Raw genomic sequence first — 17,078 nt, forward strand, 5'->3', positions numbered from 1 at the left:
GAGTGGAAATTTGAGCTTTAGAAAGTTTCCTTTTGAAGGTTGATAGATACTATTGAAAGAAAAAAACCTAGAAATTTCCGATCCCGAATAGTTGCAGGAGAAAAATATTTCAAGATGTTGTGACGAATGTTGGAAATTTTCAATTTGTTATTCTTAATGAATAAAGAAAAAAGTACATGTAATTACTGCATAACATTTGAACTTGCCCCAATTTCACCCTTAGAAAGCTGTATATACAAGTATAAAAATACACAGTTTGTCAATTAGAATAAATTCAAAAAAGGTAAACTTTGGTTCATAGGAGGACATTTTATACGGTTGTTTCCAATCAAATTGTATGAACAATATGAGCGTGACAGCAAACCCTTAAATTTTAAATGGGTAGGGTGTTCAGTGACACCTTGTTCTACAGGTAATTCGATTGCCTTTTCAAAAATGCCATACACTTGAACTTTTTTGTAAGAACTCCCGAAAAATAAAAAAGAATATTTACGATAGGATATAGGATATACAGGGTGAGTCTTTGACTTGTACATATATTTTAACCCAAGATTCCTGAGGTCAAAAGAAACACTTTTTTTCTTTACCATTTTTTCCGATTCGGCCCGGTTAAAAAGATACAGGCTGTTGAAAATCGTTGAAAAAATGTGATTTTCGGCTATATATCGGAAATGGTTGTATCGAAGGAAATGATTTTTGAAATATAGCTTTTTTTTGATGTGATACATCTTCTCCGAACACCAGATTCCATACACATTCTTCTGTTTCTTTGTTATGAACATAACATACCATAAAAATACCAGAAATTCGAAGAAACCATCTCTTAATAGTAATTTGAACGTTCATTGAAGAATATTTGGCTAATTTGAAAAATAAAAGTATTCTTCATATTTTCTCGTACAAAGCGCCGTTTTCGAATAACTTGATCTTAAAAAAAAAAATTATCTGTGAAATTCAAAAAATTGGGTACTTTGGCTGAATGCAACTCTGTTCTATTGTGGAAAAAAAAACCACAGAAATGAATATTTACTATGAAGTCATGTCTCAGATTTAAGAATTGAAGTACTAGCCAACTTAGTTTGAAAATGAAGTTATTTGAATAAGCTCACCTCAACTCCTCGATTTGATGGCACAGCTCTGATAATAAGAAGATACTTCACTAAAATCAACATTCTTTTTGAAAAGTCCAGATTATTCATAAAACCCATGTTTAAAAAAGTTTTCACAAAATAGTCCCATTATAATATATATATATATATTCTTTTGAGAAAGAGCAATACAAATTATTTCGTTCAAACAATGAAGCATATGTGTCTATGAATCTCAGTATTAGCAGAGGAAATGTAACGGGGTATCATACATTTCAACGTATGATACAAGAGAACAGATAAAAACCTCAGCAAAAACTCTGTCTCCCCGTATAGGTGTGGTGATTGGTTTATGTGTTTGTTTACAAAATAAGCTGACACATTTATATTGAAGGGCTTCTTCTTCATTCAAATAAAATCCTTTCATCCTTCCTCTTCACCAGAAGTTGACAACGGATATATTGTAATTAAATCTGAAAACAAAAAAGAAAAGAACCAGAAAGGAGCAATAAATGTTATAATTTCCATCCTATAAAACATTGAATGATGACAATCGACATCACCACAATAAATTGAAGGATAAGAAAGAATCAAATCGAAATTTATAGGCCAAAAACTAACTAATTATTTTCCAACATAATAAGCCAAAGAACAAACAGAACTCAATAGGCAATATATCTATACATAACTGCTAAAAATCCTCTTTCACGGAGTTGTTCAGAAAATTTTCTTGAAGAAGAATGACCACCACGTCATTGTTTATGACCAATGTCGACAAAATAAATCACTCCTGTTCGTAGAAATCCCTTCAATATTCAAGTGAATGGTACCAAATCTGCTCCAAAATCGGGAGGGTTTATTCAACCAGGACCGATTCTCCAAGTGATGATTTTTCGAATCCTCAGGTGTACCAGGATCGCTACAGGCCCCTTATATTGGGGAATCATCGCCCGTAGATTTATACTGATTGTATTCTATTAAAAAAACGTTACGAAAATACAAAGAAAATATGACAATGATTATTATTGATAGTAGACATTATAATGACAACAATCAATATCCCACTAAAGACTGCTGCTATCGAACAATACTGTATTCTTCTTCGGCTCATTCAAACTCACATCGAAACATACCACTAGGACTAGGTACATACTAGACAAATTTTCATGTGATTGAGATTGAATACTTTTATTCTTTTGCTATTCCGTAAATTCATCCTAAGAGCTTATGATTGACATACTTCCGAGAGGGCCATAATTGTTTTAATGTGAAAACAAATTAGGTGAGTTGAAAGAAACCAAATATTCTATTGTGGATATTTACATTGAATACTTCTCATTTATTTTCAATGCCAAAATCAAGATGAATTAAGTAGTAAAGTTGGCTATAATGTAGGTACACATTAACAACAAATTTGATTACAAGTGGAGTCTAACATTTTCCATTGATTACAGAGCCAGAATATTTTCCATATTTTCATACTGATGGTTTCAAAAATATTGATACATTTCAATATTTTTATGAGATAGATGGAACAAATCAAATACTTCATTTCATAACAAATATCTTATAACAATAACAGTGTAAACTGTAAATGAAAATTTTAGGTTAGAACATAGATTATTCGAACCGAACTGCTGTGTTTATATTTGGCATCACTCGAAATTTGAAATTCAAACTTAAAACCACAGATTACTATAGTCTGTGTTAGATCTTTCATAGATGAATATTATTTATTTGAGATTTTAAGGTTAATTCTTGCACGAAAAATAAACAACGATATCATATAAATGAAATATAATGAATGAATGGATATGAGTATCAGAGCTAATATGGGTGGTAGCGAGCTCAATTCGTTATAATTATCGAAAATGAAATAGAAATCAAGAGAAGAATATTTAATCTTTAGCGTCAACGAAATTGGAATAACTCATTTATTTGATTATAAACACTACTTTGTTCAACAAATGGAATGTTAAACTTGAGTTTATGATGGTTTTTCTAATTTAGTAGCTCATTTCCAAGGTTCAAGAGGTATATCTTATGCTTGAGAAAACTTCAGTGTTCCGGTTTTCAGGGGTGAATTAGCTCATTTTGAAAATTTAAAATGGCTATATCTTTTTAACAGGGCCGAATCGGAAAAAATGGTAAAGGAAAAAAGTGTTTCTTTTGACCTCAAGAACCTTCGGTTAAAATATATGTACAAGTCAAAGACTCACCCTGTAGATATTCCAGCAAATTCGGCTGAATTGCCGCCCCTCAAAGAGAGGCGCCTGAAACGATCGTTTCACTGTTTTACCCCAAATGCCGGCCCTGAAAATAATGAAGAAGACTTCTCTAAAAAAAATTTTTAAAAATGTTTTCCATTATTTTGTAGATGAAAATTCAACCTATTTTCAAATTCGGCCCTAACGTCCTGAAAATTTTCAACTTGAATTTCTCGGCATGCTGCTCCTATTCTTACCTTCAATTCTTCTACATCTCGGGGTTGTGTTTGGAATTTTTATTTTGGCAAAGGAAAAAAAAATGAACGACATTTCGATTATCATTTATAGTGAAACAATAATTTATAATTTCATGTTTCACTCTTGATATTGTAACTATTTTACTCTTTTGTTTTCGTATATATCGGCTTGAGACCTGAACCAAACCATTCTGCGGCAAAGTTACCACGCTTCGCCATGGAGGTAGAAGGTTTCTATGGCAGGGACTTATGAGAGACCATACTAATTTTTCTTGATGGTTTTGGGATGAAATACCGCAATCCCCGAATAGTAGGTGCATCATATAAATTGGTTGAGAACGCCTCGCAAAAAAATACTGAACTCACCCAATTGTTTATTTCCATTGAAAAGACCTTGAATATCGCATTCCATATGTCCAGGCTCTATCATTACTTCATCCTTACCAAGCTGCAAATAGTGCTTGCCATTTTTCTCGACTACACTATACTCATAATTATGCGAGAAGTTACCATTATCTGTGAATAATTGATAAAATTATTCATGGACGATATCAACTTTTATTTGTAGGTATATTTTATAAACAGGGTCATTCAAAAATATTTTGACAAACTTCAGGAGCTTATTTCTCACAATATTTTGATATGAATTGTCCAAATAAATACATGCCTGGAAACGCTTCGTTCCCAAGATACCTTGTGTTTGTTTTACCCAAATTAATGAATAGTGATAGAATAGGTGGCGCCCCCTATAAAAAACCAAAACTACTCATTTAAACGTCAAATTAATTTTCTAAGTATTCTTGTGAAAAATAAAGAATAATGGTAATAACCTCATCACGTAACGATTATTTATCCTTGAAATTTTCAAGTCCAAATATCTAGAAAACGGTTGTTTAGAGCGACTTGTGACAATGGTAGCTTTTTATGTAGTAATGATAGAGGAATCGATGATTTTACTGAAAAATGTGCTAGAAGTACGTACAAAAGAGTTATGAATCTCTATAAAAGAAAAAGAGTTGTAGATGACGCCCCCTTCGAATGAGAGCAATAATAACCTCAGGTTCGAATTCGAAACGAAACTAAAAATAAAACTTCAACATCTTGGAAACAAAGCGTTTTCCAGACCTGTATTTCCTTGGACAATTCATATTAGAATATTTTGAGAAAGCACCTCCTGAAGTTTGTCAAGGTAATTCTGAATCACCCGGTATATGCCATTAATATAATATTTAATTTAGGTCACTATCACACGAGCTTTTTCTATTCTTCTTTTTTTTTACCATGTGACAAAATGAAAGAGAAAGTGCAGAGTGTATTAAGCCTTTTTTCGAACTTTATATTCGATTATGTGATTTCGTGCTTTCATTTCTGTTTAAGACAATATTTCTCCATGCACGATGATATTTAACCATTTAACTCTGAGTTATTAGTCTAATTATTAAGAGGGAACACCACTATGTGGCTGTTCAGTTCAAGACGAAATTAGAAAATTTTCTTCTTACAAAACACCGATCTTTAGGGATGTTCACATAATTTCTTTGAGCATTAATCTAAAGAAGGAAATGAATATTTTTAATTTGCGAATGAATGAGAAAAAATTTGGAAGCTGTGCGTTTTTCGCAAAAAATTGATGATATGTACTTTGTACAAACCACAGAAGTTGAAATGATATGATGTTGAAATGATAGGCATTACTAGCAATTTATAGAAAGAATATATTGTGCCCAAATAAACTACTACTACTATTCAAACACCAGAAAGTTGTATCGTTAGTGCAAGCAAAAAAAAACTTCAATTTCTCAGATAATTCAAAAGTAAATTGTGACATTCTTTTTTCTTACATATTTTGGCCCATCCATGTCCATTTCCTTCTATAGGCAAGTTTGCAAATTTTCCACCTGTACTAAGGTCGAATTCGAATGTTATCAAGGGACCTGTCAATGTGGTGTAAATCTTCTTATTTTTTTTATTAAAACTAAAAAAAATACAAACATGTCTTTACGGTATGAAGATATACAAAATATAAATGTGTATGAATTTGAGAAACAACCACCTCAATAATGTTGGAGCTGATCTCTGGGTCTCAATTTTAATCAGAAATTTAGATTTTTTAGCGAAGAAGAGAGGATTTTTTTACCTTATGACTGAAGTAGTGGCTTTCACTGAAATCATATTTTACATTCATTTTCATTAATTTGGTGCAAATATGCATATAATTTTTTTTGCGAAGTGGAAAGTTAATATGTGTGTTTTTTATAAAATGTTGGTTGTTGTTATTTAATGTTCTGTAGTTTGAAACTTCCGATTATTATGTATTTCTTCTGCCTTTGAAGTGTTATCCCTTATTCTCTCTCGAACGAAATTCTTACCTATATTTATTTAATTTTAGGTTCTCAATGCCAGTAAAAACACCATTGCTCATATTCATTTTGAGTCCATTAGAGTCGATTGAAACAAAGGTTACTTTGAATGGTGTAAAAGATGGTATTCCATAGACTTTCTCACCTAAAATTATTAAATTCTTTTAATTTATCTAATCGTCACTCCTTCCTGAATCGCTGAAAATTTCAACACACTCCAAAATTTCATCAATGAAATGAATTATTGAAATTGGTATTATGGTTACCTTTCTGCCCTACCTAATATCTGTCAAAGGGCCGGTATTGTAAAGTATGATTGACCGTAGGTTGGGTTAAACCGAGCGTCAACGAATAAATATGAGATTATAGGCATTGATGCATATAGAAATATAAGAATTTTTCTCTTTTTCTTCCTGTGTTTGGAATAGGAAATTTAAGAGAAAACTGTCAGAATTGAACGAGAAGTGTAGTCAATCGAAATAAATTCGGCTATAACCGATGGTTGCACAACCGGCACAAAAAATATGTTATGATATGAGTAATATCCGCTCAAAGTTAAAGTTATTTTGAATGCATGCATTGAAGGTTCAAATGGATTCCAATCGTTTATGAAGTCGATGATGATGTGGACGATCTAAGCAACATTGGTGATTAGTGCTCGATGCACTATTATTCATTGCTCGTCACAGCTCTGATTGTGGGTATAAATGTTCGAATGAATAGTGATTTTCTTGATTTCTTATTTATATTTAATAATAATAATAGTGTCTTTATTTGACAAATTCTAGGGGCGAAGTCTAGCCAAGGCTACTTCACTACACCCTCAACAAAATACAAATAAAGAAAAAAACAAAAATTAAAATTAATGAAAGGAAATACAACATAAATAATATACATCTTGAATATCACCAAAAATAAAACTTATCTACAAAATCTGTAACTGGCTCAAACATAAAACATTCTTCAATTCTTTTCTCAATGAGTTCAAAGAAGAACCCCCACATGCAATCAGCATCTCATTATGCAATTACACCGCATTAAAGGTGAAAGAGCGCTGATTTACTCCCCTTGAGAAAATTGAAGAGTGTAATGAAGACACAACAAATGAATCATCTACCTTTTACCAGATTGGCAATTGCATCATTTCCATGTTGTATAGCACATTCTGAAAAATTAGGAGAATCCAGTCTACATGGTTTGATATATTTAGCTGAAAAAAAATTCAGAATTAATTTCGCAATTCCGATATAGAATGATATGAATATTTATGAGTAGAACGATATATAAAAACTTGTTTATCAGCATCTATCTAACGCATTAGAATTGCGAATTTATAAAGGTGTTGAGGAAAGGCCAAAAAATTTCAAGATCATATAGTTGCTAAAAGAAATCAGTCATTGGAGCTTCGTGTTTATACAAGGTGTCCTGTGTTCCTAATGAAAAAGAGGCACCTCCAGTATTTCTCATACTCATACTGTAATGATTTGTGAAATTTACACATAAATGAACGTACATTAATGTTCGTAGGTGACATATTTGGCAGTTAGTACTTTTGAGTCCCGAAAATACAACCCTATTTTGGAAATGGATGATCAATATAACACTTATGATGATTTCGTTCGAATGTTATTCTCTAAAGTATTTTAAGATTATTTGCTACTACTGAATTGAAAGCGTGGTTGAGAGTTAAATGGTTATAACACTAAGGCCCAGTTTCACCAAATGCTTTAATCTTGACTTGGCTCTTAAGTGAGGCCTTAGATCACGATTAATGTAATGTAGCGTTTCACCACACTCCAAAGCGCCATTTAATCGACCAATCGCGATTTAGCACTAATCGGCCATTTTTGGAGGATTATAACCTCTCAAGTTGAGATTAATAATTATATATCAGTATGGAACTCTTGTCTATGTAATTATTTTTCCGGAAATTTCTAATTTTTGGGTCAATTTTATCAAAATATGACTATATGTATAGGCTCAATATTTCCCATTTAAAATACACGTAAACTTTGTTTTTGTGTTTTATGAAATTTATTGCAAAGAATAATTTATTGATATGTTTGACTGAAATATTATTTAAGAAGCAGTTAAACTTGTTAATAAAAATAAATAAGTTAATAAAATTACTTATATAGTTTTTTTTCCAGAATGTGTGGTTTTGTGAAATGGGATAATTTCTTTTTAACTTCTGCAAGTTTCCGACATTTCGAAGCACATCACTCGACATTTTCGGCAAAAATTAACTTTGTTTTTTGTTTACAAGATGACAAATGATTTGAAATGTTATGAGTTATGAATGAATGACACCTGACACCTAGCGCCAATGGTGGTCATCACTGCTAATACGATACAGAACACTATTTAACTGTTTGTTCGCAACGTTGCCAAATGGTTTGACTATTTAATCGCCATTTGGTTAATCGCGATCATCTTCGGACGGGTTGATGCATGGTGAAACAGAAAACACTGTTAAGCCTGCTTTAGTAACAAGCGAAGTTTAATCAATCTGGGATCAAGTGCTGTTTGGTGAAACTGGGCCTAAGAACTAATGATGAGATTGCGAGAAAAGCATGTTATTAAGTTATAACAAAGATTGTTACGTATGGTGTACCAAGAATTGATTGTATGAAGTTTTCATTTGCGATTTGAATACCCATCTGGTTGTTTTTCATCTGAATCATCTACATAAATCGGAATATCTTGTATTTGAAACTTTTATTAATTATGTGATTGCTATAAACAATGTAATAAGAAATTGAAACAACCTTCTCATTGGGCATTTAAGCGTTTATTCACCGCACAGATCGCTCTATCATTCAGCACAATGCATGTGATTTTTAAATTTTGAACTGATAAAACAAATACTGGATATTTCAGTGATATATTATCAAATCAATTCTGGATTTCAGGTGTCTTGATAGCATCATCAGAACTATAGAAAATTCAAGCAGTGTGTTGAAAAAACCTAATACTATACCTAGACTACAGGTCCGACGAAGTTGAAATTTACGTGTATACAAAGGATAACATTTCAAAGCCTTTTTCTCAATTTCGTGGAATTACAATCATCTATACCTATTGATGAATATCGGAAAAAAATGAGGAAAAATTGAAGTCAGATGCGCTCCTCCATTTATGTGCTAATTACACCTTTGGAGGCCGAATATATACTCATAAAAAGTTGCCTCCAACTGAGTAATTGTCGCCTGACTGAACTGGTCAACAAAATTTCCTGATTTCCAACACTGATTTCCTCATTTCCACTTTAGAAAAATCACCGTCATCTATTAGTGTGAGGTTAATTATTGCTTTTACTACTAGATACACATTAGCGTTCATCTAGACAATAAAATAAATAAATAATGAAAAGTCTTTATTAATCCGAGATTTAAACTGACTATTTCAATCTGTTAGATCGCCAGCATATGAGATGTCTAAAACAAGAGTTCACTTAGTCTTGAAAAACCTTAATATTGAAGTGGCAACTTTCGAAGTCACCAGCTTTCTTGGATTTTAATAGTATTAGTCCCTCTTCACTTGATTTCCGCATCGTGATGAAAATTTAAAGTGATGCTGTTGATAGGTCAATTCTTTGTATAGCTTCACTGGAAGACCATAAAAAAGGGACCCATTCTGAACCTGAGTGACCAGACTTATCTAATCTAATCCTTGAACACACCAGTATTTTAGACATCTTAGCAGAACATAATTGTAGTTACATGCATTCTGAGATTTTAGTATGACAATGATGAAACCGTCAACTCCTCTACTAAATTCTTATGTTTTGCCTTTGTCATCTGTTTTTGTCTATATCATTCTAGATGGCATGAAGCTATCTTCGTCCCAGTTCAACGAAGGCACCAGTAGAGGCGCTGCGTACGCTTTGGTTGGAGTTGCCAAATCTGAAAATATTTACTTCCATTTCAAGAAAAAGGTGCATTCTATTTCAATTCTTATTTGGCGAAAGTGCAATCTATAATTTTCAATACACGTGTTTCAAACAATTTAGGCAACACGGAATACAGTTTGACCTGTATCAGAGTCATTAATTTAAAAGTTGTCGGTAATTTTTGTTTATTACTAATTGATTATTTCTACAATATAGCTACGTTTCGTTTGTGGAGAAAAAGAGGTATCAAAAAAGTATTATCTTCCAAGAAATATAAACAAGTTGTAAACGAGTTGTAAATATTTATACCAATGGCTATGAACACTATGTTGTATTTATTTTTGCAGATAAGTCTTGCAAGAAGAACCAGGAATGAGAGATCAAAGCTTAGGCTATTTATAAATACAGTCCTAATACAATTTTTCAATAAAATACTTCCTTCGATTTCCACAAAGTAAGAAGAATGTGAGATAACAGGGCCGGTGTTAGGGGTGAAAGAGTGAAGCGAGCGTTTCAGACGCCTCTATTTGAGTGGCGGCAATTCGACCCAGTTTTCTGGCCACCTTTTCATCCTTGATTCTTAAAAATAACATACGGTTCCGTTTCACAGCTTTTGTCAACGTTTCCTGGAATAAAAATCTCAAAACCGCCTTTCCTTAGTATAATAAATAACACCCAATATAAACATAATTTTCTTTTGTCTCCATTGGAAGAGGAATAAAATCATTATTTGTTTTACAAAGACAAAATACAACACTACCTTGGCTTTCGAATCATTTGGAATATTTACACATTCAACATATGAAAAATTCCTTCGATTTTGCATTCGAAACTAGTAACTATTCACTACAACAATTCATGAAATGTGAAATTTAGTTATCGAAACATCTAATTTCAGTTTCAGGGTTAGAAATTGCGGGTTTTCCTCATTTCAAGTTATTCCTTGATAACTCTTGAAGTATTCATTTTAGGTATAGGTTTAGTTTGAGTAATCCCCTCTTTTTATGCGTAGAATTGACTGGAATAATAAAAAAATATAGGTTCTAATTTGAAAATCTTGAGTTTTGATGAATTTGAGTTTTTTTCATCTCCTGACCTTTATTGGTCAAATTGGACGGATTACGCTTCCAACAGCTAGACCAGCCAGCTTATTCTCCAGATCTAGCCCCCAGTGATTACTTGCTCTTTGCATACCTCGAAAGAACGCTCCAGGGAAAGAAATTTGGCTCTAAAATGAAGAAGTGATTGCCGAGGTTGAAGCCCACTTCGAAAGAAAACAGAGATATTCCTACAGGAAAGGTATCTAAAAGATTGAGGAGCGTTGAAGTACATGTATCATCTCTTGAAGGTTGATAAAGTCGAATTTTCAATAAGAAAAATTGTTTTTACCAGTTAGGCATAGGACTTATTGTGTGAAGTGTTAATGCTGTCGTAACAACTGCTAAGTTGTTGCTATTTGTTTCAAGTGTACGTGTGAAATCTTATTGGCCAGTCTTCTTAATTTTCAGATAACATTTGATATGATTATTAATCACTGATAGTACCTTTGATGAGATTCTGCCGAAAAATCATGTTCACTCTTGAAGAAACAACACATGGAATCCTAATAGTTGTCTATTTCTGTGAAATAAGACATGAATCACATTCTTTAGGATTCGTTCATGTGTGATTTTATCATTTGATGGTTGTGCAAAATGAAACAACGGACAACGTATTATTCTGACTTCAAAATGTCCATATTTGAGTATATGAAGTATACTCGATATTCAATGATACATAAAATGTGGATAAAAAGCGTTGCTAATCGACTCGTATTATAATTTATGAGTATTTTTTCATTTCACTCAATCCTTTTATAAAAATCTTGAAAGCGATAATAGTTATTAAGGTTGAAAGTTTTAAAAAATTGCAAAAAACCCCACGATTATGTGGAATATTCTTATTGGCGTGTATTCGCACTGAAAGAGTTTGTAATACAGCCAGCTTCCCCATAAGAAAATTTGAGTCGCAAAAAAAAACTAATTAATCGAAAGTGAAATACGAAAATCAGTAAGCAATGAAAATTGATGGAGAATTTTTGGGAGTGAAAGCATAGCTAGATCGAAAATTTAACAGTTTTTCAATTATTTTTGGATACCTGCTGAATTACAAGGAATTATTCACTTGTCAGTAATGATTTTGATTATCAGGTTATTATTAATCCCTGCTTCTATGGTGATGACCATTTTTGAATCAAATTTTTATTGGTATTTTCATTCTGTTGAATAATCCCATGAAAGCCTTAATTTTTTTTTGGAAATCCAACCTAATAATCATATTGGGAATATATTTAATTTCAGAAATATCTGATAATTATGAATGAAATTCTGACAAAAGAAACAACTCACGTAAATGCAATCCACAGACAGTGGAAAAACAAAAAATCACGACAATCACGACCTTCCACATCACTCTTGTCAAGATTCAAATACGCACTAATGAGATGTTTATGCTATAGGCACTTTTATAAGATGATAAAATCGAACGAAATTCTAAAAAACTTCCTTCCACTTTTTATCGGTTGATATACTGCAAAGGTTGATTTAACTTGTTTTTTGTGCGAAAAATGCTAAAAATTTTTTTTACTGGTTCCCTAAACAATAATGGGAAGATTCTGCATACCGTATGTATTTGAATGCTTTGCCTTATTTATCTAGCTCAACACAACAACAGTTTACTCATTAAAGGCAATAGTACCTATTTATCGAATTTTGTTGAAGTATTAAATTTATATGATTTTGTTATTCACCAGAAAAAATTGTTTATGGCAGCTGGGAGCACTGTAGCACAACCATTTATTAATTACTACGTATTTCTAAGTTATATAAATATTCAAGCCCCATTATTCGGTTGTTGTTCAAACTTCCGGACTGCGGGTGTCTGAATTCTCTTTGAAAGAGTATTTCTGGACTTAAGATGACCTTGTGCAATTTATCATAAGACGTTTTGTCGATTTCATCAAGTATCAAACTCTATAGTAAACAGATGACGAAGCTCTTAAATGAGCATTTTTGTTCCTATTTGTATTTTCATAAGTTGAGAGAGCCAATCGAGGAGGCCAATTCAATTCCAATGAAATTGGAATTTTTTAATTTACTATAAAGAAAGAGCACCTGCATGATGTACTAAGTTCACCCACCCAGATCGAAGCAACCATACGATTTCTCAAAGATAATGAACTGTACTCTATTATTTGAATCTTTTTTGATGTAATATTGACTACTTTCAATGTGATCTTGTGTCAATGACCATAGCTGTCGAGACACGTTAATTTAAATAAATAAATAAATAAATATAAAGAAAATATTTTTGTGTCAAAAAATATGTCTTTTTTTACTAACTGACTTTGCACTCTTACAATTTGGCGTCCCGGCAAAATGTCCGGTATGCCGCTGGCGGTGGCCCTGACTAATATCGAAATTCTAAATACTTATACTGAGCAACCTCACTTATCTGATCTTCTATCACAGGTTATCACTTTTGAATACTATACCTGTAGCCCTATCGCTGGGTATGTTGTGGAGCGTTGCTTCAAATGGAACAAATTAATCTGATTTTAATCGAGTTTTGTTTTATATCAGTAGTGTGGATGTGCACGCAATGTGGATGTTCTTCGTTAACATATACAAAAATCAATTTTAAATATTCTTTCCTTCCACAAAAATCAAGAAAAAAAAACAAATGCGAACCTATTGTGATATCAATTTACTTTCCGAACTATCAACCTTTGTTATCATACGGCATAATTTTCTGGGATACCTGCACTTTTTCGAATACTCTGTCTGTTAAGAAAATTGCCATTAGATGTCTCTTTGAACTTAAATTCCGACAATCATCTCTCTGTTTTCATGATGTCGAGGTATATTCAGAGCCAATAGTTGTAGGTATAGGGTGTTTTTTTTTCGAGGTATATAACTATAAGTTGGCATTACTGTTCAAGATGGCGACCGATTCAACAACTGTCAAGTGATTTATTCTCAGTTTGGTTTGGCAATTCATCATGAATAGATGAATAGGATATTTGGAACGAGACATTGAGAAAGTATGAATATAAATTTCAAAAAAGAATAGACAAAAAAAGAATTGGTTTTTGCTTTCAACAGAAAATTTTTGAGGAAGAACGAAATGAAAGAAAAAACCAAATGACAGTTTATGAAAGTATATTCAGAACAGTACTTACTTATGGATGTTAAACATTGGTTACCACACAAAGGAGCAGAAGCAAATTACAAGCAATGAAGATGAAGTTTCTGCGAAGTGTAATGTTCAAAATTCGAACAATACTTTCAATTATTCAGTCTCGAATATAATTTATTACATTACTTATAGGAATAGAAATTGAGGAAAACTAGTGAAACAGCGTATTCTGTTTTTATAGACCTTATGAAGACTTTTGATAGAGCTAAGAGAGAAAAAATGTGGGAAATATTGAAGAAGATAGGAATCACAGAACAACCTGTATACAAGAATATGAACTAAGAATGTTTCCAGAGTAAAGAAGGATTAAGACAAGGTGGAGTTTTGAGCCCGGCACTTTAGATCATATTTCTGGATGAGATCATTAAGGAAAATAAAAACAAAATGAGAACTCTAATAGTGGGACACAGAAAGATGAGGAAAGCGGAAGAAATATAAAGGAATGTGGATATTTGGAACGAGACATTGATAAAGTATGGATAGAAATAAATGAATATATTTCAAAAAAGAATAGACAAAAAAAGAATTGGTTTTTGCTTTCAACAGAAAATTTTTGAGAAAAAACGAAATGAAAGAAAAAACCAAATGACAGTTTATGAAAGTATATTACTTATGGATGTTAAACATTGGTTACCACACAAAGGAGCAGAAGCAAATTACAAGCAATGAAGATGAAGTTTCTGCGAAGTGTAAATGGCTTAACAAGATTGGATATATGGAAGAACTAGGATGTTAGAAAAACATTGGAAATAGAGTCATTGGAGGATTATTGGGAAAAAGGAAGATGGGGTACATGCTGCGAATGGAAGAGGTGAGACCTGCAAGGCAAATATGGGAGGCGAGAGTGTTCAACAAGAGGAAGAGAGGAAGACCAAGCAAGATTTGGGACGATATGGTTGCAAAGGAAATTGTAAGATGAGGGAAAAGTATTATCGATGCTCGAGAAGTTTGGATCAAAAATCTACAGGGTGTTTATCAGAAGATCAACTGAAATTCATCAAAACTCAAGGTTTTCAAATTTCAATTTCAAATATTTCTTATTATTGCCTGCAATTTTACTAATAAAAGAGGGGATTAATTCATCTGTTATGAATGAAATGGAATTCTGACAGAAAAAACTCACGCAAATGCAATCCACACACAGTGGAAAAACAAAAAATCACTCCAATTACTACCTTCCACATCATTCTTATCAAGAATAAAATATGCACTGCTGGGAAGCTTGTACTATAGTTACTTTTATAAGCAGATAAAATCTAACGAAGTTCTAAAAAAAATCCTTCCACTTTTCATCATTTGACATCGATAATTAATTCATAATTAAGGTGTAGTTTCTCATTTAGAGGGGACCACAACAGTAGTTACAGATATTCAATTCACTGATCTGAGTTTTGGGCATAATTATTAGCATATGATACCAATGGAAAATTGTGTCAGAGATTTTATTTTTATCTTATTCCAAGGACTGTGTCGGATAATTAATTAGTTCGATATTTATAATATAATTATATTCATATCATCAATAAAAACATCATTTTACTTCCGCTATTTTGCTTTCCACGACAGTATCCAGAAATATCTAGGTACTCACCTGAAATTTTTACGGTATGACGATGCAATTGAACGAAAAATAGCGGAAATATATTATTGTTTTTATGAATGATTTCCAAATAAATTTACATCAACTGACGACCGAAACAACAAAATAAACAACAATCGAATAACTAATGGGTGTTTTTTTTTCGAGGTACATAACTTTAAGTTGGCATTACTCTTCAAGATGGCGACCGATTAAACAACTGTCAAGTGATTTATTCTCAGCTTGGTTTGGCAATTCATCATGAATAGACTCACGCCTGAACTACGCTTGCAAATAGTGCAATTTTATTTCGAAAATAATGGTTCTGTGCGGAATACGTATCGCGCACTACTTCCATTAGCGATGAAGCGCACTTCTGGTTGAATGGCTACGTCAACAAACAAAACTGCCGCATTTGGAGTGAAGCTTATCCTCAAGCGTATGTCGAAACACCGTTACATCCAGAAAAACTGACTGTTTGGTGCGCTTTATGGGCTGGTGGAATCATTGGCCCGTACTTATTCAAAAACTATGATGGTCAGAACGTTACAGTCAATGGTGATCGGTATAGAGCCATGATTACTAACTTTTTCATTGCTGAATTGAACAACCATGATGTCCAGGAACTGTGGTTCCAATAAGACGGCGCAACATGTCACATAGCTCGTGCCACAATCGATTTATTGAAAGACACGTTTGGTGACCGCCTAATTTTACGTTTTGGACCTGTGAATTGGCCTCCAAGATATTGTGATTTAACACCGCTAGACTACTTTCTGTGGAGCTATGTAAAGTCATTGGTCTATGCGGATAAGCCACAAACCCTTGACCATTTGGAAGACAACATTCGCCGTGTTATTGCCAATATACAGCCACAAATGTCCAGATTGGACTACATCCGAGCCAGCCGTGGCGGTCATATGCCAGAAATCATATTTAAAATGTAATGCCACAAGATTATCTTGCGGATGAATAAAATTCATGTCAATCGAATAATCCATCGTTGTTTTATTGCAAATTAAAGTTCTATAGCTCTAAAAAAAACATATATAGATGTTTATTGTTTGTGTGTAAGCATTTATGGTTTAGCAAATCTAGGGCATATCCTACAAGGCATCCTATTATATATCCACATCACGATCTCACCTTAAATGAAAAAAATTGCACACACATGTGGATGAGACTATATATTGCTCTGCCTGGGTATATAAGAGACTACTAGTTTGAAAACTTTTCGGCAAGAGGGGGGCAACACCGGTTTTTGTTGCAGCAGGAACCTTATGAGTTAAGGACCTTCTGTTAACTTAGTTGTTTTTTCTATTTTCTAATTGATTCATTTGTATTTTAATGTCGAAACTGGGCAATGAATCTTCAAATGAAGATGATTATTATTATCAATTAATTAACAATTAAAGTGTTGATAATCATTTAGAGGGGACCTCAACTGTGTTTATATACA

At 32.7% G+C, this 17,078-nt stretch overlaps 1 protein-coding gene across 3 annotated transcripts in view; it reads right to left on the reverse strand.

Moving 5' to 3' along the window:
- LOC123679572 (protein takeout-like) overlaps positions 1 to 15,493 on the reverse strand; it is a 42,940-nt gene extending 27,447 nt beyond the window's left edge. The window contains exons 1-5 of one of the 3 annotated variants that reach the window (XM_045616959.1): positions 15,164 to 15,267; positions 7,030 to 7,122; positions 5,922 to 6,057; positions 5,394 to 5,527; positions 3,919 to 4,068 (exon numbers count right to left, since the gene is read on the reverse strand). In XM_045616959.1, the coding sequence (XP_045472915.1) occupies positions 3,919 to 4,068; positions 5,394 to 5,527; positions 5,922 to 6,057; positions 7,030 to 7,122; positions 15,164 to 15,227 (577 nt within the window). In that variant the 5' untranslated portion in view covers positions 15,228 to 15,267. Of the gene's footprint in view, positions 1 to 3,918; positions 4,069 to 5,393; positions 5,528 to 5,921; positions 6,058 to 7,029; positions 7,123 to 12,191; positions 12,388 to 15,163 lie in introns of those variants that run through there. The other 2 variants (XM_045616968.1, XM_045616956.1) reach the window with 2 other exon arrangements.
- Positions 15,494 to 17,078: the final 1,585 nt, after the last annotated feature.

Source organism: Harmonia axyridis, chromosome 1, assembly GCF_914767665.1.
Source record: "Harmonia axyridis chromosome 1, icHarAxyr1.1, whole genome shotgun sequence".
Lineage (NCBI taxonomy): Eukaryota > Metazoa > Arthropoda > Insecta > Coleoptera > Coccinellidae > Harmonia > Harmonia axyridis.